Source organism: Palaemon carinicauda, chromosome 31 (genome assembly GCF_036898095.1).
Source record: "Palaemon carinicauda isolate YSFRI2023 chromosome 31, ASM3689809v2, whole genome shotgun sequence".
NCBI classification, from domain to species: Eukaryota; Metazoa; Arthropoda; class Malacostraca; order Decapoda; family Palaemonidae; genus Palaemon; species Palaemon carinicauda.
This window is the reverse complement of record NC_090755.1, coordinates 84,014,466-84,037,455: the sequence shown is the minus strand read 5'-3', so window position 1 is coordinate 84,037,455 and position 22,990 is coordinate 84,014,466. Positions and strand designations below refer to the sequence as shown.

Sequence of the window (22,990 nt, the reverse complement as noted above, 5' to 3'; positions counted from 1 at the left end):
CTCTTGGAAAATGCCTGAATTTTCTAAAAAAAATTATCAAAAATATGAAAAAAAAAAATATTTTTATAGCATTTTTTTGCAAGGACGTACCGGTACGTCCATGGGGGTAAAGGGATGGGTTTTGTGAACCGTACCAGTACGTCCTTTGGGGGTAAAAGGGTTAACAAAAAGCTATGATAAAATATTGCCTGAAAGGTTTTGATTCTGAAATAAACTATTCTAAGGTTTTGTTCATTGTAGGTTATCATTAAAAGGAATTGAGGTATAGAGATTCAATATACTATTATAAATTATTAATAGCAGTCTGTGATTATCATGATTTTTTTAGAACCAAGCGAAATAGGGTATTGTTTTTATAGTATGTATTTTATTATTCCAGTCATCAAACTTGATGGAAGTGTTCCTGTGAAGTATGGGCTGAGGTTAAACAGCGAGGGTCGCTATGTAGACGTGAAGCAACAGTTATATCTTCTCACCGGCATACCGCCACACCAAATAATGCTCAGTGAACTTTCAAATGCTCAGATAAAGGTGATTGATGCCTGGAACATATTTTCTATAACTTTTTTGTTATTGTATGCTAAGGGTTGTAAATTTCACTTGAAAAGTGCTTCAAACGGAAGGGTCACATTATTGTTGTGCGTAAAAGGAAAGTAATCTGCAAGATATGGTGTAATACAGGTCTTTGATAGGCCTGTAAGTTGTCAAAGGAATTGTCTTTATGAAGTGGTGCTAACAGAAGCTAAGTTTTTCATAGAATTTAAATATTGCTGTCTAATCAGCACATTTTTAAACAATTATCTTATACAAAGTACTATTTCTAAGAAAATATAAAACATCCTTCTTACCTCTCTCCCAACCAACTATAGTCAATTTCTTTTAGCAATGCAGATTTGCACCGACTCACAGCGGTGCCCTTTTAGCTCGGAAAAGTTTCCTGATCGCTGATTGGTTGGACGAGATAATTCTAACCAATCAACGATCAGGAAACTTTTCCGAGCTAAAAGGGCACCGCTGCGAGTCGGTGCAAATCTGCCTCGATAAAAGAAATGGACTATAGTTAAGAATAAATTGAAACGCCTTGGTAAGATTAAATTGAGACTCATTGGAAAGAATAAATTGAAACTCCTTGAAAAGAATAAATTGAGACTCCTTGGATAGAATAAATTGACTCCTTGAAAACTGGAAATTTTAAAACATTTACTGTTTGCATCTGGTTATTTCTATTGGTATAGAATAACAAAGAGCATAATTCTTTCCAGTGTATACACATGGATGAAGGAAGGGTAAGATCAGTGTCTGGCACCGTGCTGTTTGGCTACGAGCTCCCCTCGCCGTCGTCGTCTCATACGAGTGAAGTTCGAGCGGCAAGCCGCAGCGCTCGAGATCGCCATGTCTTCACTCATATTCAACGTTCTACCCATCATAGCTCACCTTGCTTAACTGGTAAGTGTGATTTTTGTTACTTTAATCCTTGCAAATATTTTTTTGTACATGTTTAACGGGTATTCATGGGAAATATAGGCCCTGCTGCTTCCTCCGGTCGCCTTGGTGTCCGCTGAGGTAGCAGTACAATAGTTTGGCCATGAAAAAAAATCAGGCGGCTAAATTCACAACCGTAGCCGTCATAGTGGAGTTGCCTCCCATAGGCTATCGCCTATGTGCGAAATAAGGCGTTGCTTAAAATTAAAGGATCTTGAGACTAAAGTAGAAGGGGATTCAGGATATGAAGCTTCATTTATGGTGGATAACGGGGGAGGGTCGATTCAAGCACCCTTGTAGTACCAACCAAATTCTGCAGAATATCTCTTCAGGCTGGGAGGAGCAAAGAGAAGAAAAGTCCCCTTTTTTTCTTTATTTTTTTTATGTTAGCCACCCCAGAAATTTTGGGAAATGACTGGCTAGATAGATAGATATAGATGAGCATAAATATATTGTTATGCATATGTTAACATACATTAATTTCAACTGCTAGATATATCTATTGGTTATCAAGAGATATTTTGATGACTTTTTCATGTTTGATCTAAAATATATCTACGGTACTTTAATTGCAAGTTTATTGAGTACTTGCTTTTGACTAGTCTATTATGAGTATTCCTGACTATTCCATTGCCAGATTCTAATTGAATATTAATATTATACACTAAGAGGAGTAAGTTTATTCAAATGTGATTATTATAAGTAGAAGAAGCAAGTATTTTTCTTTTTTTTTTGTAAACTCTTTAAATTTCCTTTTTTTTTTGCAGAGGGAATTAGCAGCCCCACCAAAAGTGCCGGTACAAATGAGAGTGTTATTTCGGGGCCCAGCTTTGGTGTCTTCGGCAGCAAGTCAAGTTTATTATCTAGTCAAATTCAGTCCCAACAGGTTAGTGGTTAATCACCTTTGTGTCTATTTGCTTTATAAATGTGGAATGATATGTCAGTGGGAATGAACGTGGGAAGTATGGTATTTTTTGTACAAATATCAACCAAAGCATTTTGTAGATCATAGTAACTGAAAATTTATATCCTCTGGCATTGTGATCCACTTAACCTTTTCAAGTCATCCATTTGAAACTCATGGAATAGATTTTCTCACCGTCCTAACATGAATTAGCAATTACACGCGAGTAGTGAGGTACAGGAAATAAATCCTGCAATTTGTAGTGAGATGATTAGTTCATATCTGATTAGTGTTGATGAAAATTATTTTCTAAGATTCAATCTCCTTTTTGTTTCATTTCTCATTAAAGCAGTGGTCAGCCTGATGGGTAACACCATCTTTCATGATTTATCATACTGTTTGCTAAGATTAATATTGATTTAGTTTCTTTTTCTTCAGTCTGATATTAAACGCATAGAGATCTAATTGACACCTACTGGAAAATGACAATAGCAAGAACTAACTATTGTCCATTTCTATTATCGAGGCAGATTTGCACCGGCTCGCAGCAGTGCCCTTTTAGCTCGGAAAATTTTCCTGATCGCTGATTGGTTAGAATTATCTCGTCCAACCAATCAGCAATCAGGAAACTTTTCCGAGGTAAAAGGGCACCGCTGCGAGTGGGTGCAAATCTGCATCGCTAAAAGAAATTGACTATAGAACAGGCACTCGGTAAAGCACATATCTTCATTTATATCATCTTGAATATCACAGGATAGGCAATTGAGTTATGCACAATTTGGCACTAGTTTAATGCAAATCGGGTAAAGGTTGACCACGATATAGCAGATGAACTTTTTTACCTTTTTGTGATCATGAACTTTAACCCAGTCACTCCCAAAATCTAATGAAATTGTCCTTGGATCCTGGACAATCATCCCACCAAATTTCATGCTATTCGATCTAATATGTTTTGAGTTATTATTATTACTATCCAAGCTACAACCCTAGTTGGAAAAGCAAGATGCTATAAGCCCAGGGGCTCCAACAGGGAAAAATAGCCCAGTGAGGAAAGGAAATAAGGAAATAAATAAATGAAGAGAACAAATTAACAATAAATCATTCTAAAAAAAGTAACAACGTCAAAACAGACATGTCATATATAAACTATTAACAACATCAAAAACAAATATGTCATAAATAAACTATAAAAAGACTCATGTCCGCCTGGTCAACAAAAAAGCATTTGCTCCAACTTTGAACTTTTGAAGTTCTACTGATTCAACTACCCGATTAGGAAGATCATTCCACAACTTGGTCACAGCTGGAATAAAACTTCTAGAGTACTGCGTAGTATTGAGCCTCGTGATGGAGAAAGCCTGGCTATTAGAATTAACTGCCTGCCTAGTATTACGAACAGGATAGAATTGTCCAGGGAGATCTGAATGTAAAGGATGGTCAGAGTTATGAAAAATCTTATGCAACATGAGAATCACAAACAAACAAGCATGAATAAATAATCACATGCCTATCAAAACATGACCTTCTGACGAAGATAGTTAGACATGTCATCCCCGGCTTGATTCTTTCCTTCTCTATTTCAGGACTCTTCTGTAAGTAATCCCATACAGCGGAAAGACAGTAGTAGCAGTTTATCGTCTAACACATCGGGCCCTGCTTCTTCCACCTCTTCATCGATTCAACACGACAACGATCTCTTAAATACTCAAAAAGGATTTATTATTGCCTTCCACAGAAAAATGGTGAGTTCTGTATAAAAAAAGTTTGTATGTACTGTTGAAGATCGGTATCTTATTTTTTATTTTTGAGTGTTCACTGTAATTCATACCAATGTGCTGCCATTAAGGAGACTGGGTTTATCTTTATATATATATATATATATATATATATATATATATATATATATATATATATATATATATATATATATATGATATAAAATATAATACAACAACAACAAATACAGCCATTTCTAATCTACTGGAGGACAAGGGCCTCAGATATAACCTTATTCTTGTATTGGGGTTTGGCCAATTTATCACCGTGCAAACATCTGCCGATTGGTGGGAGACTTAAGTCTGATTGCTCACAACAAATCATCCTAATATGTAGTGGCCCTGCTGATCATGGCAATACACACACACACTTACCACGTTAAGGTATCCCCATTCATGCTTGCTGTTCGTATTCTGTTTCAGATGCGACAAGAGGTCTACTTCTTGTCATCTCAAAAAACAAGGCCTAGTTTATTTGGGTTACCCCTTGTCGTTCCTTGCCATTCATCAACTACTCGTCAGGTATGTATATAGTGAACTTTTTCGGGTAATCTCATCCCATTTTCTTATTGTCTGCCTACAAATTTTTACCCAGAATTTGGTATGTAGCCTACCATTCTTCAGAAAGATATCGATGATTTCAAAGTGAGTTATCTATTTTTCAAAACTCATTAGATCATCTTATACAGTACAGTGAAACATTTCCAACTAGAGGGGCACTCACTAGCAAAGTTGTTACTTCAAAATTATGAACAGATAAATTATTATGACCGGTAGTTTTGCCTATTTTTTTGTTGAAAAACCCACAAAGGGTAATGCTATTGTAGTCTCAATGAAATATATATTTTAATTTTTAGGTGTGATTTGTGTCCCATTTGTACATTTGAAAGGAGAGTTTGTTTCTATGATTTGTGTATAACTAATGCACATTGCTTCCTTCATCTATATTAAAAAAATGTAGGTATACTGGTAATAAACCAACCTGAGTGTGTAACCATCGTCATATTTTTGTTTCATCAAAAAGATTCATAAGTTAGTGGTAAGGATCACCTTAGTTTCATTTATACAACTAGGAATTTTTAATATATATGTAGAAATATATATTTTTTTAATTTTAACTGCTAAAGAGCAGCATTGGATAGTACACTGTACAGAATTCTGAATCCTATTTTGCAGGACCTATACCAAGGTGTTTGGCTGCAAGTTTCTAGATTAGTGTCACCTTTACCCCCATCTGAAGCTGCTGGACCAAATCATGCTCATGACTGGTAAGTTGTAACATTTACATTTTAGAAACTATCCTGAATAACATAATGAGGTGATTTGTATCCTCAGAGCAATGAATTTCGTTGAAGTCATTTTACCTTGAATCCCTTTCATTGACCTAGATTTGGAATGGAATGAGAAGGAGAGAGTAGCAATTACATGAATTGGTAAGATGCCAACCAGTTTAAAGTTCCAGGAGGTCATAGAGAATAGGACAGCTATGGTCTTAGACCACAGGGAGAAATATGCAGAATCCTGCAAAAGTTAACCCTTTTACCCCCAAAGGACGTACTGGTACGTTTCACAAAACCCATCCCTTTACCCCCATGGACGTACCGGTACGTCTTTGCAAAAAAATGCTATAAAAATTTTTTTTTTCATATTTTTGATAATTTTTTGAAAAAATTCAGGCATTTTCCAAGAGAATGAGACCAACTTGACCTCTCTATGACAAAAATTAAGGCTGTTGGAGCAATTTAAATAAAATATACTGCAAAATGTGCTGGGAAGAAAATAACCCCTTGGGGGTTAAGGGTTGGAAATTTCCAAAGAGCCTGGGGGTAAAAGGGTTAATAGTTTGTAGATAATTCATCTGATGTTTAATCTCATGGAGTGAAAGCTTAATGTAAAGGCATAGCATATTTGCAAGTACTTCAATCAGTCCTAAGCCAAAGATATAAAGTGATGAGTCTTTGACAGGGTAATGGGTAGGGCTACTCACTTGCACTCGCCACCTGTCGTTGATTAACTCGTTAACAATTTCAAAGGCCATCCCATTTTCGCTGAAGACATTTCCTATTTCAAAGACTCAAGTTTATATAGCTGGGAAAATGCAAATTGCTTTTAAAATTTGTTTCATTAGTGTTTGTTTATTTTATTTCTGTAAAATCAGTTCATGCTGTATGCTTATTCTCATTTTAAGTATCAGTGCGACACTAATAGTTTTTCTTTGGTGAATTTATAATTGATTTCAAATAGGGTCAAACTTTTCCAATTAAAAGAAATAGGCTAATATTCTTTAGACACAATTATACTTTTAATTCTTGACTTGTAAACTCTTGTAATTATCTCTTGCAAGTGTTAGATAAGACCTACATTCTTTGTATTAAATGATTGATTATCTTGCAGTTTTATATATCTTACATAGTAAGGATTTGTCAAAATAGAATTTTAAAAAGGGTCGGCAATAGTTCGGATAATGATATACAGATAAATGCTAAGGAAAACTTTCAGGTACATTTATATTTTCTTTGAATCATTTAAACTTTTTAAGCTGCTTTTTATTCGAATAATGTTCTCTCTTTGTATTACAGTGATGATAGTCTCGGGTATGAATTTCCATTTGTATTACGCGTTGTGGAAAGAGAAGGACTTTTGTGTGCGTGGTGTCCCTGGTATAGATTTTGCAGAGGATGCCAGTTACCTTGCGATGATGATACTTTCTCGATGAATGCTGCATTTTTGGCCATAGACTGGGACCCTACTGCTCTCCATCTTCGTTATCAGTCGGCTCTGGAAAGGGTTAGTGTTTGGTTATTGTTTTTAAACAAAAACAAAACTATACTGATTCTTTTTTTTATGATAGGTATTCCAAATTGAATTAATTGTCAAGTTGATGTAGGTCACATAGTAGTTATTATTATTATTATTATTATTATTATTATTATTATTATTATTATTATTATTATTATTATTACTTGCTAAGCTACAACCCTAGTTGGAAAAGCAGGATGCTGTAAGTCCAAGGGCTCCAGCTGGGAAGAATAGAGAACTGCCAGGTTTGGCATCTTATAACTGCCTGTAACCTCATGACATAACTAAATCCATTTTGACTCTAGTTTATGGATCTTCCATTAGTTCTTGATTAGCAGTTAATGTATATTGAAATAAAGCATACATTAAAGAGCTTCTTAAAATCTGCATATTTTATTTTTCTAAAGGATTCCTAACATAGTGGAATTCAAATACTGCGTTTGATTTTAAATAATTTTCATGTCGAAGTCTTTTTCCAGCAGGAGTATGTAACATATCTATGACTTTCTGCCTTCATTAGGTGTTCTTGGACCACACCAGCGTGGATGAAATGAGACGCAAGCATGTGGAACCTATTGCATTATCGGATTGCTTGGAAGCATTTTGTTCTGAAGAGACATTGGAGTATTCTTGTGATGGTTGTAAAAAGCTCCAGCAAGCGGCGAAAAAGCTGCAGATTTGGAGATTGCCTCCAATTTTGGTGAGTCCTCTTTTTTTTTATCTAGATAATCTTCACTGGTTTTAGCACGGAAATGTAGAAACATCAGACATGTCATGAATTTTCTTCCATAAAAAAGGCATATTAAAAGCCCTAAAACAGTGGTGCCCAACCTTTTTTCTGTCATTTCCCCCTTGCACCCAGTTCAACCATCCAGATTTCCCCCTTCATGGCCCGCCCAGCCCTCATGCCCACTCGCCTACCTCAGAAATAGGCATGACACTCCAATTCTCCCCTTGAATATCATGTCTTTGAGAACTGATATGATCATATCACAATTGAATGGCTAACAACAAATTGCCGCACGTACTATGAGAACATTTTCCGCTTGTTTTAGTTAGTAGGTAGTGTAATTATTTTCCCCCAGGAAGCTTCAAATTTCCCCCCAGGGGGAAATTTCCCCCAGGTTGGGAACCACTGCCCTAAAAAGGTACTACTTATTGTGGTTGATTACGATGTGTTTGAAATCGGATGATATAATGACTTTATAAACTGTAACGCTGAACAAACAATAAGCATGACAATTTTGTTGATATAAGCATAAAGTATCCTTATGATAGGAAAAGGGGAGTAAGTAGATTACAGTTAATGTTAAGAAGTGTAAAAAGGCCACTGAGGAAAGCTATGTAGAAGGAAACTAAAGGGAATTGATTAAAAGTCTTAGGCAAAGTTAATACATTGAGGCCTTGGATATGCTACTACAAGGGGATGTTGTGGCTTTGGTGAAAAATGTGTATTATATAAACCCAGATATCCTGTTTTCATATAACTAGGTTAAGTATATATTACAGAATTTGATTTTAAAAAAGATTATTAGCTGAAATTTCTATTTTACCTTGTGGTTTATTTTCATTTTATTTTCTATATTGTAAATAGAAATTTTTATATTATTATTATTATTATTACTAGCCAAGCTACAATCCCAGCTGGAAAAGTTAGATGCTATAAGCTCAAGGGCTCCAATAGGGAAAAATAGCCCAGTGAGAAAAGAAAATAAGGAAATAAATAAAGAATGAGAACAAATTAACAATAAATCATTCTAAAACAGTAACAATGTCAAAATAGATATGTCATATATAAACTATTAACAACAAATGCCAAATGTTTCTCCAACAGATTGTACATTTGAAACGGTTTCAATTTGTGGGCAATAAATGGGTAAAGAGCCAGAAGATTGTTGATTTCCCCTTGAAAGACTTTGATCCAACGGAATACCTTGCATCTGTTCCTCGCCAAACTATACACCTACATAAAGCTGAGCTGGAAGGTGTGGAGCCTGCCGTATATTTTGCCAACCTTCAGGATCGGGACAATATTTTCTTGGAAATGGTGCCTGAAAACAAAGTATGTATACAGGTTTTGTCTAGTTTTAATTATGTGGTTTATTAATTCTGGCTAGCAAAATATCGTCCTTATATTCGTTGACCAAAAACATATTTTTAACCCTTTTACCCCCAGGCTATTTGGAAATTTCCAACCCTTAACCCCCAGGGGGTTATTTTTTTCCCAGCACATTTTGCAGTATATTTTTTTTTAAATTGCTCTAACAGCCTTAATTTTTGTCATAGAAAGGTCAGGTTGGTCTCATTCTTTTGGAAAATGCCTGAATTTTCTCAAAAAAAGATCAAAAATATGAAAAAAAAAAAAATTATAGCATTTTTTGCAAGGACGTATCGGTACGTCCATGGGGGTAAAGGGATGGCTTTTGTGAAACGTACCAGTACGTCCTTTGGGGGTAAAAGGGTTAATTCTAGCTAACAAAACTTGTCCTTAAATTTGTTGACCCAGAAAATTATATTTTTAAGATAATGTATTGTTAAACTGATTAAAATTCCAACAAAGTATCAGTATTGATGAAAACTAAGAATGTTTTTATTATGTGGAACCTGAGGTCTAGAAGTTACCCTTGTCCAAAACATGTAATAATCTGATATTAAAAAATATAAAAATCTAACACTTAATTTTTCTAGTTTTTAAAATGCAGTTACAAGGTTCATTTCTTAACTTTTGCCATAATTAATTTACAACAGTACTGCAAGATAATAAAAATTGACCCTTCATTGAGAGAAATTTTTTTGGTTGTTATGTAGCTTACTTACTCAGGAATTGATCAGTCACATTTGAAAGAATGAAGATGAAGTAATTTTTTATTTTATATTTTTTGAGTCATAAATATTATCGTCGTTATTTTTATACGCAGCTGTACTTTGTAATTACAAAGGATTTAATATTTGGATAAAATTTGGGGAGTAGCATAGATACCAGGTAATAACTGTACCAATTGTGCAGATTTAGTGCGTCCACTTTAGGTGCTAGTTACAGAAACTCATTTTGAAGATTCTTCAACTAATGGTTACAGATTTATTCATAAAATTTGTGGTTCATTGATCATAGGCTTTTTATTGTAGTCATTCTGCCCTTATAGAAAACTAAATTGTTTATTTGCTGGGAGGCCTAGTTGTATCTCAGTTGAAGCTTAATTTCTTAATGAAATCATTGTTTAATTAAATGAATCTTACCTTTTACTCATGATGTTTAATCATTCGCACCCATAGGCTTCCCACTCTGTATTGAAGTAATGTTTTACCCCACCCCTTGATAAATCTTCGATAAGCTTTTAAACCTCCAAGAACGATCGTGGTTAGGCTTACCGCCAGTACTGTATCTGCCACTTCATTACCTCTGCCAACGAAGTTGGAAGGAGCTTATGTTTTTGCCCCTGTTCTGTGTGTGTGTTTGTATGTAAACAGCTTCCTGGCCAAAATTTTAATCGTATAGAAATGAAACTTGCAGCGATTTACTGTTATGTAAAAAGCTGGAAATTACTAAATTTTGGAAGATCAAGGTCACGGTCAAGCAGAATGTCCAATTCACGTAATCAACCGGAAGTTTGGACATTCTTGTCACAGAGACTTCAAACTTGGTTCATATTTGAGTGTATGAAAATCCACGCCAATTAATATATGTTAAGATCGAAGGTCAAGGTCGAGAAGCATAAGCTGCCGCGCCGGAGGTCTGCACTCTACTGAGTTCCCCTCTAGTTAATTGAATGCTGTACTTACTGTACTGGTAGACATCTACCTGTATTTCCTGTCCTGCCCACCTTTATTGACATGGAGTTTTATTTCTTTGGGGCTACCAAAAGCTTGGAAGCATATTTGTTTGTAGTAGATTCACCCTGTGATGCCACCTATCGGGTCTATTTGACATCTCAGGGTATGGGGAGTTAGGAAGGAGCGGAAAAATTGTTTTTGTTAGAGGTCGGGAAGCTGTGTCTTTGAACTACTAAACATGACTACCAGATAAGTACTGTATTTAAATGATGAATTTCATGATTAGAATTGTTTTTTGAACAACAATATAGCCTTTATGAGGAGCTATTTATTTATAATTTAGAAGCAGTATGAATATGATACAAGATTTTTAATATCCTTTTACCCGCAGATCATCGAACACATTAAAGGGAACGAGGAGGAATCTAGTTTAAGAAATGGCCGGCCTTCTATGAATGGGTCCATAAATGGGAGCATATGCAATAGTACAGCAAGGTAAGTCACCTATTTCTTTTTTATGTTTATAAAATAGCTTTGTGAGACAAGAAAATTTCATTTTAGCTTTCATTCATGAAGGACTTTATTTCTATGGACCTCCCCTTTTGATCATATTGCAACATTCTCAAAGCTTGCGTATACAGTGACCCCTCGTTTATCGCGATAGATAAGTTCCTAGAACGGCCGCGATACTTGAATTTCCGTGAAGTGCGGACACCATATTTGATTGATACCTCTGCCAGCGAAGTTGGAAGGAGGTTTTGTTTTTCCCCCTGTTCCTTTGTTTGTGTGTGTGTTTGTGAACCGCTTCCTGGCTCCAATTTTGATTATAGAGTAATGAAATTTGTAAGGATTAACTTATGTAAAAAGCTGGAAATAATTATATTTTAGAAGGTCAAGGTCAAAGGTCATTATCAAGCAAAATGGCCAATTCACGTAATTAGTCATAAGTTTGGACATTGTTGTCACAGAGACTTCACACGTGATTCATATTCAAGTATGTGAAAATCCACATCAAGTAATACGTGTTAAGGTCAAAGGTCCATGTCGAGCAAAAGGTCGAGAAATAAGCCGTTGCGGCCGAGGTCTGTGTTCCACTGAGTACCCCTCTAGTTTAATGTGCATTTGAACTTTTTAAATCCTCCCTGTACTGTTAACAACCCATCCTGTACTCTATTAATAACAGGGACAACTGTTATTAATGTTTTAATGGATTTTATGAGAAATTTTGGATATGTACATAATTTTTTTAGCATTTTCCAGAAAATCCACAGTATATTTTCCATATACGTATATGTATTGAAAAGTCAGCGTAGTTGTGGATTTATGATATTTGAACCGCGAGAAACGTGGGGTTACTGTATTAACATTTACCCCCCCAAAAAAAACACTAAAATGGATCCTGTTTTCTTATTTTTCAATAGCCTTGGCCCTACAGTTAGTATTGAGAAAATCTAGCTACTAATGGTAATAACCATGGCATGGGTAGGCCATACCATTTTCAGTCTTTCCTTCATTGATCTTGTTTTATCAAGTTGAATGTTTGTTATCTCTTGTTGTAAAGTCTCCAGACAGATTGATAAGTGTTATTTAGGTTATTTGTAATTCTATTTTTATTATTATCAGAGAAAATAGTCCAGTCAGGAAAGGAAACAAGGGGTACAGTCTGGATTTGTCATTAATTATTGTGTAGGCTGTTCATGAGAATTATTTCTGGGCCATCATGCTCCACATTCTCTTGGTGTCTCGTGCCATGGGCGATTTTGTGATTTAAATAATCGTTGTGGAGAATGTGTATGCCTAGCTAATCCTCATGGAAAAATATATTCAAGTAGTTTGACTAAATTAAAAGTTCCAGATGTAAAAGAAAACTAGATTTCTGGGTAGACCTATGACGCCTGGTGAAAAGGGTCCTTCCTTACACTTTTCTGATATAAATACTTCCAAATATACCAGGGAAAGTTAAAGTATGGAATGCAGAGATTACTAACCTCGCGTGAACACCCAGTGGGCGTCGTTTATAAAGCAGGGGCGTGTGAAAACCACTATTCGTAAAAGAAAACGAGATTTTAGTTAAGGGTAAGATCTGGAGAAGACAAAGCTAGTTGATTATAGCTAGGAAGATGATCATTACCAAGTCTAGCTTTGATGATGGTGAGCTTCAGAAACTTGTTTTTTGTAACTTCTTCATGCAACTCTGAAGTCGTTTGAGTCTCTGGACAAAGGCTGAAATTCTAGCCTAACATGATAACAATGTGTCTCATTAAAACTATTTTTCAAAGACCATTGTAATGTTAAAAGACATTATAAGAAAATTTTAAGCAGAGTAAAATCTCATCTGCTGCTTCGCCTATCCGTTGTTGAACTATTGATACCATTATAAAAAATATACACTGAAAACTCACTTAACCCCAACAGCTAAACAGGAAGTACCTGATAGAATTTTAAAACCACTCGCCATTACATCACCACTCAGTAGAGTAGGCTGCTATAAAGTTGTGTTTCAAGTAAAGGGAATTTTGGCCCAAGGGCTTCTCCTATTTTGCTCTCTTTTCTATTTGCTTTTCACTTATGTTTTTATTCATGTTATTCATTCATTTTTACTCTTCATTTCAGTCTTAGTTGATTCCTTATACCATAACCTGTATTCCACATTATCCTCACTCCCTTTTATTATTCCTTATTGTATTATCATTTTTCCCTGATATTCAGTATTTCCCACTATATTTTATCTATATGGGTGACTTCTATCATCGAAGAAGACTGTAAGTAGCAGATGTTGAACCATTCTCTTTTGCGATTGTAATTTAAGTAGTTTTTTAAGCATGTGTATATAATGGACTTTGCCAGAGATTATTTTTGACGTAGAAAGAAGGAATTTAACAAAGTGCCTGACTCTTAGTTTATATTATTATATTTATTTATATATATTTGTAAACACTTGAGAGATTAGTTCACAAACGTCCAGCTGGGCTCCACAAGACACTAGAACAGTGGTTCTTAACCTTTTTCTCCCTAGCGCCCCTTTTCAGATATTTCTATAGGCTAGCGCCCACCATAATATAAGTGCTGTACTAAAATGATGACTGATGCAGTGAAGCTGCATCGGATTCTACATTGTAGTGTTTTCCAGTTAGGAAATAAAAAATTTAATCCTTAGAATATGATATATTTACTTAATACCAATACATCCACATTTATTATTACTTGAAGAAAATAGTCGCAGTATTTAGGTTAATTTTCAAATAGAATATGTATGTGCCTCCAAACAAACAAACCTCAAAATAATAATACTAATAATAATATGAAAAAAATACGTATCCAAAAAAAAAATCAGGAAACAAATGTAATTAATGACTACCTTGGGCCTGGTGAGAACTTGCCAACTTAATAATATCAGGTTCAATATTTGATAAACAGAGCCTCAAGTCACCCCTTTTACATATTTGCAATCTATTTCTCTGCTTAGTCAAGAGTTGCAAGACAACACTGAATCCTTTCTCTACCAGGTATAATGAAGGAAATGCTAACAATAATAATTTGATTTTTTTCCAAAGATGAGGATATTTATCTTGTTTCTTTGGCCAGAAAGCTTCATAGCCAATCTGCTGAAACAACACTTTACCTTCAATGTCATTTTGCAAGTCTATAAGTTCTTCAACTAGATTTGGATCAGCATTGGTTGCATCAGCCTGGAATGGATTTACAACCCACTCTGGTATTTTCAATTCTTTGAGATCTTTAAATCTGATCGTCATATCTTCTTTCAGTGCTTGAAGATGAGAGGAATAGCAGTCTAGATCAGTGTCTGACAAACAAGAATCATCGGTTTGGTTTTCCTTCAGTGCTTTTAAGCTAGGAAACTGATTTAAGTCTAGTCTTAGTAAACAGCTTTTGTAGAAATCTAATTTACTAATAAATGCCATTATTATTCCCTTTGCTTTGATGAGACACATTTTGGTTCCTTGCAATTTAATGTTGACCTCATTTAATTTGTTGAAAATATCAGACAAATAAGCAACATCTGCTCTTCTGTTTTCCAAATCTGTACTAATTTTCTCGTCCAATAATTTACACTTAAAGAAATCAAGAACAGAATCATAGAGGTCATAAAAGCGTCGTAGACAGTTGCCTTTTGAAAGCCATCTGACTTCCGTATGTAGCAAGAGCCGTTCAAATTCTTCTTCATTTTCATGACAAAGTTGGCGAAAGTCAGCTAAGACCGTGAGAATTGTTGCATATCATAGGCATTGAAACCAATCCAGAAAACTACGTCCAGGAACTTTCATTTTCAACAAATTTAGATTTCAGAAATAGTGCCCAAATTATTTATCTAACGATTTTTTAACTTCCCGTAATGTAATTTCATACCTCTTTTCAATCTGGCAACAAGCAGTACTATGAAATATGAGTGATGAGCTTAACTTCTCTGTCAACGCAGCCAAGATGATACAGGTCTGAACGCGTTTAGTACTCGTTGTAATGTACACGTTTCAGCCTTACTGTTATGAATTACTAAAAGTACTACTACTAATAACAAAGGCAGAGGTAGCTCTGAACTGAAACAGCATCAACTCTTTCATTCAGAGTTTAATTATTCCTAAGTAATGGAAATACCGTAAAATATCACAATATACATAAGTGTTGTTGTTTCATGAGTGAAATTAAAGTGACATCGATTTATTATCTATTTGGAAAAGGAAATATATATTTATCTGTTCCTCATTTATTGTTCGTTTATTTATTCATTTATTTATTTATAAAACTAATTCATTATTAACTTAGTTAATATACATATACCTATCTATCTCTATCTATCTATCTATATACCTGTATATATATGTGTATATTTATGTATATATGTGTGCATATTATATATATATATACATACATATATATTCAAATAAGCCATATATATTTTGATATATTAATGTCTGGATTCTCTTAACGTTCCCAGAAGTCTTCCTCTAAGAGTAGACCTTCTACGTCAGCCACACGTAAAGAAGGTACACCAAAGCCTCCACGCTCTTCGTCTGACTGCCTTCAGACTATCGAGAGACTCTCGAGAGCTAGAGGCTTTTCGAAGGAGGCAGCCAGTGCGATTGCTAGAGCAAGGAGGGCGTCTACCATTAGAGTCTACCAATCGAAGTGGGAAGTCTTCCGAGACTGGTGCAAGTCAGTTTCTGTATCCTCGACCAGTACCTCTGTAGCCCAAATAGCTGATTTTCTCTTATTCCTGAGAAAAGAACGATCCCTTTCAGCTCCCACTATCAAGGGCTACAGAAGCATGTTGGCATCGGTCTTCCGGCATAGAGGCTTAGATCTTTCCAACAATAAAGATCTGCAAGACTTCCTTAAGTCTTTCGAGACCTCTAAGGAGCGTCGTTTGGCTACTACTGGGTGGAATTTAGACGTGGTACTAAGATTCCTCATGTCAGACAGGTTTGAGCCTTTACAGTCAGCCTCCCTGAAAGATCTCACTCTTAAGACTCTTTTCCTGGTATGCTTAGCCTCGGCTAAAAGAGTCAGTGAGATTCATGCCTTCAGCAAGAACATCGGATTTTCGTCGGAAAAAGCTACTTGTTCGCTGCAACTTGGTTTTCTAGCCAAAAATGAACTACCTTCTCGGCCTTGGCCTAAATCTTTCGATATTCCCAGCTTATCGGAAATCGTAGGCAATGAACTAGAAAGAGTCTTATGTCCTGTTAGAGCTCTTAAGTTCTATTTAGATTGTACTAAACCTTTACAAGGCCAATCTGAAGCTTTATGGTGTTCAGTTAAGAAACCATCCTTGCCTATGTCAAAGAATGCCTTGTAATACTTTATCAGATTGTTAATACGAGAAGCTCATTCACATCTGAGTGAGGAAGACTGATCTTTGCTTAAGGTTAAGACGCACGAAGTTAGAGCTGTAGCAACTTCCATGGCCCTTAAGCAAAATAGATCTCTGCAAAGTATAATGGACGCAACCTATTGGAGAAGCAAGTCAGTGTTCGCGTCATTTTACTTGAAAGATGTCCAGTCTCTTTACGAGAACTGCTACACACTGGGACCATTCGTAGCAGCGAGTGCAGTAGTGGGTGAGGGCTCAACCACTACAATTCCCTAATTCCATATCCTTTTAATCTGTCTCTTGAAATGTTGTTTTTTTATGGGTTGTCCGGAAGGCTAAGAAGCCTTTCGCATCCTGGTTGATTTGGCGGGTGGTCAAAGTCATTTCTTGAGAGCGCCCAGATTAGGGGTTTGATGAGGTCCTGTTGTATGGGTTGCAGCCCTTGATACTTCAGCTCCTAGGGGTCTGTCAGCATCCTAAGAGGATCGCGAGGCTCCGTAAGGAAGACGTACTTACAAGGCAGAGTAATCGTCTAAGTCGACTTCCTTACCAGGTACCTATTTATTTTGTTTTTGTTATATTGATAACTTCCAAAATGAAATAAAAACTCTTAGCTTGTACGATGTAAACATATTTAACTGGTCTCTGCCCACCACCCTGGGTGTGAATCAGCTATTATATATTCACCGGCTAAGTTAAATATTTAAAAATGATATTTTAATTATAAAATAAATTTTTGAATATACTTACCCGGTGAATATATAAATTAAACGACCCTCCCTTCCTCCCCAATAGAGACGCAGTGGGATGAGAAGAAATTGAGTCTTTGTTTACATCGAGTCTGGTATCTGGCCGACAGTTGGCGCTGGTGGGCACACCCGCAACCTGTATAGCGATCGCTGGCGAGTTTTTACTGTTTTTTTGTCTGTCGAGCAACAGAGTTGCAGCTATTATATATTCACCGGGTAAGTATATTCAAAAATTTATTTTATAATTAAAATATCATATTACTTGTATTATTACTTGTTTCTTCACCTGACTCGTGGGTGTGTACTCTGCACAGCTTAGCGCAAATTTAAAGTGGGTAAATATCGTTCCACCTTCTGAACATAGCGCCCCCTGATTATTTCCGCCCCCCCTAAAAGTCAGCAGCGCCCCCTAGGGGGCGGTAGCGCCCAAGTTAAAAATCACTGCACTAGAAGAGTTGGAAGACCCAGGCCTACATGGCTGAGAACTATAAAGCATGAAGTAGGAGATTAGGAATGGAGAAGTGTTGAATTGAAAGCTCAAGATAGAGATGACTGGCGAAATCTAACCGAGGCCCTTTACGTCAATAGGCGTAGGAGATGATGATGAAGAAACACTTGTGGGAACATAAACATACTTTTTAGGGTTGTATTGTTTATGCGTTAGTTGGATATTATTGTCATACAGGACAGTATCATGTTAAAACTACAGTAATTGTAATTTTACATTCAGCAGTTTAGTAAAGTACATAGAAATAATTACAGTATTCATAAAAGAGAGAGGGAGAGGATATAATGTACAGAACTGTCTTGTTATTACAGTACTCTACATTAACTGCTGTAGTTTATTAAACATTTGAATTACTATTACATTTCTTAAGTGAATATTTACAAATCACTCGTTTGCGACAACGTCGTCTTACTCAAAAACAGCTATTTTTCAGGAGAGCCATTTTAATCAATTAAAACACACTCATATTAATGTATGTCGTTAGGACATTTAGCGTCTCTAGCGATCAATTTTTTTTGCTACAATTATGACACTTTTGCCAAAAAAAATTAGCATTTGAAGATGAATACGTCTATATGGATAACTCAAAAATACATTTTTTTGAGTTATGAAGTCGTTGTCGCAAGCGAGCAAAATGAAAAAAGCTTGGAATATATATTGCTTATTCCCTGAGTTCTGTAACTGCGGGAGGTCTTAAAATATGATAACCTTGGATAAGGAGGTTTTACTGTATTCGACATTTTTTCAACTGTCTTTCTTTCAAGTTTATTCTTCAATCCTTTTTTATTCATTTGACGTATATTTGCAGTCCATGTCCTGGCACTCCACACGAAGGTTCCATTAAAAGTGGCGACTGTGGTAATCGCAAAAGACGCATACGCAATGGTTCGGTTTTATATGGTGATACTCTTCAAGATTTTCACCAGCATCGTCTAGAAGAAGGCTATGATCCCTTAGACTTGAAATACAGTCTCTATGCAATCGCCGTAAGTATTTTTATGTCACTTATGTGTATGTAATCTGAATACGTTTATTTTGATCATATAAATTTCAGTTTTTATGAATAGTACTTACCTGGCAGTTATATATATATATAGCTTCGAATATATATATAACTGCCAGGTAAGTATTCATAAAACTTTGTTTTATCATAAAAACTCCATTTTTATGAATAGTACTGTACTTACCTGGCAGTTATATATATATAGCTTTGAATATATATATATAACTGCCAGGTAAGTATTCATAAAACTTTGTTTTATCATAAAAATTCCATTTTTATGAATAGTACTTACCTGGCAGTTACATATATATTCGAAGCTATATATATACAACTGCCAGGTAAGTATTCATAAAACATTGTTTTATCATAAAAACTCCATATTTTTTTCCTAACTATAGCTATTTCTTATTACAAAATATACTGTACTATATATACAAAAGTATTTAATTTTATTATTGTATAGAAATTGTACTGGAACTATTTTAAGTTATAAAGGGTTATTTAAGCTATGAAATTTGAAACGATGTACCCAGCAGATCTTTTCTAGTAGCGTTGGTTGGGATTGTAGATGAGAAAGATTGACTGGTTCTGTGAAAAGTTGTGTTTGAGGAGACAAATTTGTTTCACCTCCATGGCCATTTAATGCCGTATCTTTTTAGGGATAGATGTGAAAATCAGAGAAAGGACAGAATGTAAACCGATCTTGATTGGGTTGTGGGGTGATTGGTGTTATTAAGTGATATTGTTTATTGAGGATATTGGAGAGAAATTGTTGACTTACTAAAGAATTAGAAATTGTATATAGTAGTTAGAGGTGGTTTGGCCATGTTGAGAGAATGGAAAATGGCTGTCTGCTAAAGAAGGTGATGAATGCAAGAGTTGATGGGAGAAGTACAAGAGGAAGGCCAAGGTTTGGGTGGATGGATGGAGTGAAGAAAGCTCTGGGTGATAGGAGGATAGATGTGAGCGAGGCAAGAGCGCGTGCTAGAAATAGGAATGAATGGCGAGCGATTGTGACGCAGTTCCAGTAGGCCTTGCTGCTTCCTCCAATGCCTTAGATGACCGCGGAGGTAGCAGCAGTAGGGGATTCAGCATTATGAAGCTTCATCTGTGGTGGATAATGTGGGAGGGTGGGCTGTGGCGCCCTAGCAGTACCAGCTGAACTCGGTTGAGTCCCTTGTTAGGCTGGGAGGAACGTAGAGAGTAGAAGTCCCCTTTTTTGTTTTGTTTCATTTGTTGATGTCGGCTACCCCCCAAAATTGGGGGAAGTGCCTTAGTATATATATATATAGTTAGAGTATCAAGATGGAGATGGATGGGGCATATTTTAAGAAGGAAAGATTAGTTATTCCAGGATGTACTTGAATGGAAGTCACTGGGCAAGAGAAGATGTGGTAGACCAAGAGAAAGATGGCTGATGACTGCAGAGTGAGGTTAGATCTGAGAATTGGATTGAGCTTAAAAAGATGGCACTGGAAACAAACATATGACATGAATTCATTGTGTCCCTATGCATCCTGTTGGTGCCAAAGGATTGAGTAGTATATAAGTAAGGAAAGTCGAAAATGAAACATTGTCAAGAAAGTTATGATTACAAATGAAACCAAAAGGCTGGAGTATTGAATACAATTGTACTTCCCAAAAGAAAAGGTCGATTCATTATGTATCAAAGAATAACTGTAGCTGATGATGTTCCCAGAAGACCTTTAAATAATTGTCCTCATCGTTCACCGCTGGGCTGTTTGTTATCGTAGAAATACTGGGAAGAATTAACACATTCATAGAAAGATTTCAAACATTTTATGATTCTTAATACCTTACATACATTAGTAACAGAACTGTATTGCATATTCTTAATAAGATGTCAATTTAGAGAAGTTCAATCTTTGTTTGATAATTGCACCAAAGAGAAAATCACTTAACAAATAATTTAAATGTTTAAACATAGATGGATCTCTTGGCCTTGTTTGGGATACTTATCAAGCATGAGTAAGTAATTAAGTGTGAAATACATAATACTTTAAAGCATAATCTTCGTATCAAAGTTACTGTATCTTTTTTTTTTATTATGAACCCATGCTGTAAACTTATATGTAAATTTTTATTGTTGCAGTGTCACACAGGAATAATGGAAGGGGGTCATTATGTTTGTTATGCTAAGAATCCTCAAGGCAAATGGATATGTTTCAATGACAGTAGTTGTAAGGTAAGGATATAATTTTTTGTGGAATATTCCTGCTTGAGGGATAATTTCATAATTCATTTCTCACTACAGTACATATATATATCTACGTATCTTGCCCAAAGAAGGAGAAAATTATTGATTGTTCCCAAGCGAACTATAAACCATCGTCTTTTAGGTAGGGGATCTGTTTTCATCATGTGTGCTCTTTCCATACCTGCCGTATTCAGTTCTTGGGATCATTTTCCCACTGTTGCTGGACTTCCTGAACCGTCTTCAGTCCCTGATCACATGGTCAGTAGAATAACATTGTTAGGGGGAAATGATCCACCACAAATTCATCTGCACCTAAGATACCAGACTTTGGACCGGTGCTGACTGGTCAGTGTTTCTGATGAACACCTGTTCGCACATTTGTGAGTACAATGATCTGGGAAAATCCTCAGTCATTGAGCATCAATTTGGTGTCCGTCAAGGGCTTGGGCCATCCAATAGACTGCCAAAGTCGCCCAATTCCCAGTAGCTGTCACTTTGGAACTCTTCAGTGCAGGGTTCTGCAAGGAAGGCCTCTGGTCCTTTCATAGACCCTAACAGGACCGCTCACAACTTCTCAGAAGGAACCGGGGCATTCAGCTCTTTCAAGATACCCAGCTTGTTCTTTCCAGGCAGTGGGGTGGCAAAAGAGAGGAAGAAGAGACTTTTTACGCCAGAGAGTAGGAGATTGTTTGTCGTGCCTTTAGGCAAATCAGCAGAGACGTAAGACAGAGCCTTAGGTAGTGCGAGTCCTACAGGGCAGTTACTTACTACCCTGTTCAGCCTTCCCTCCACTTTCTCACTTGCAGATAGAGTACTCATTCGTTCTCCCATCTCTAAGAACCCTGGCTTTGTGGACAGGTAGGAGAGATGTTGGAGACGAATATGCTCGAAGAGTTCCATGAGAGGAAGACTTCTTGCTTTTGGTGTATCTAAATGACGTGTACTTTTAGTTCACGTGCATCAGTCCATTTTTAGTTCTGTCCTTCTCCCTCTGTGTTATGAAGTACCAGATCATGTCTCTTGGCTCCAAACTGGGTACTGCTCTTCAGGTATTCTTTCAGATGTTCTCCTTGGTAGCAACTGGGGACCACTAACAAGGATTAGGATTGTAGATGTATCTCTTGAGAGGATAATCTTGGCCTTATTCATATGTCAGTGGCTGCAGAATTAAGTTAAATTTCCTGCTTTCATCATGTACTGGGGATTGTGTGATAATCGAGGAAAAGTCAAATCTCTTGATCAAGCCGAGGAAACTTTTTATTAATCTTACCTGTTGGTAACAAGGAACCCTCACAGGGAATCCCACTTTATTCCCCACTTCCTGACATGAAACTGTGCTCGGATGCATCAAAAGAAGGGAGAGGTGCACGCCTGAACGACAGGGTCGTCTTGGTGGTGTGGTCAGAAGAAGAAGCTACTCTTCTATGTACTTGGACTATCAGCATTTTTAGCACTATCCGCAAATGTTGTGGAAGCATCCGGAGGGTTATTGTGACAACATCTAGCTGTGTGAGCTGACAAAGTGGATACATTTCTGGACTGCATTCATTGCTGGGAAGTTGTCAGTTAGTCAGATTGCGGGCAAGAGGGATTGCCTAGCAGACACACTTAATCGCCAGAGGAGGGTTGTAGAGTCAGTGTGGTCCCTACATCTCGGAAAAGGGAGAGGCGTCTGGTTTGGGAGATTCTCTGAGAATCGACCTATTTGTCATACAACTAAACAGAAATATCTTCCCAGATCCAGTTCCGTGGTCTGTGTTCGAATTCAACTTCCAACACCCTTGACATTACAATCACATGGACAGTTACACCCTTTTTTACTTCAACCCTGTTCTTTCAGCTAATCTAATGCGGATTACGCCAGGACTATCGTTGATCCGAGTGGCTCCCAGGTGACCTCTTACCCTTACTCCCACCTTTTGCTTAACAACTTGTTAAAACGATCCAAAGG

At 36.4% G+C, this 22,990-nt stretch overlaps 1 protein-coding gene across 3 annotated transcripts in view; it reads left to right on the top strand.

Annotated features, from left to right (window-relative positions):
* Usp32 (Ubiquitin specific protease 32) overlaps positions 1-22,990 on the top strand; it is an 84,223-nt gene that overhangs the window by 56,666 nt on the left and 4,567 nt on the right. For all 3 annotated transcript variants that reach the window (XM_068355541.1, XM_068355540.1, XM_068355539.1), the window contains 12 exons: positions 380-531; positions 1,263-1,446; positions 2,250-2,368; positions 3,970-4,128; positions 4,585-4,683; positions 5,338-5,429; positions 6,741-6,948; positions 7,481-7,660; positions 8,795-9,022; positions 11,123-11,226; positions 18,627-18,804; positions 20,935-21,027. In XM_068355541.1, the coding sequence (XP_068211642.1) occupies positions 380-531; positions 1,263-1,446; positions 2,250-2,368; positions 3,970-4,128; positions 4,585-4,683; positions 5,338-5,429; positions 6,741-6,948; positions 7,481-7,660; positions 8,795-9,022; positions 11,123-11,226; positions 18,627-18,804; positions 20,935-21,027 (1,796 nt within the window). The remainder of the gene's footprint in view (positions 1-379; positions 532-1,262; positions 1,447-2,249; positions 2,369-3,969; positions 4,129-4,584; positions 4,684-5,337; positions 5,430-6,740; positions 6,949-7,480; positions 7,661-8,794; positions 9,023-11,122; positions 11,227-18,626; positions 18,805-20,934; positions 21,028-22,990) is intronic.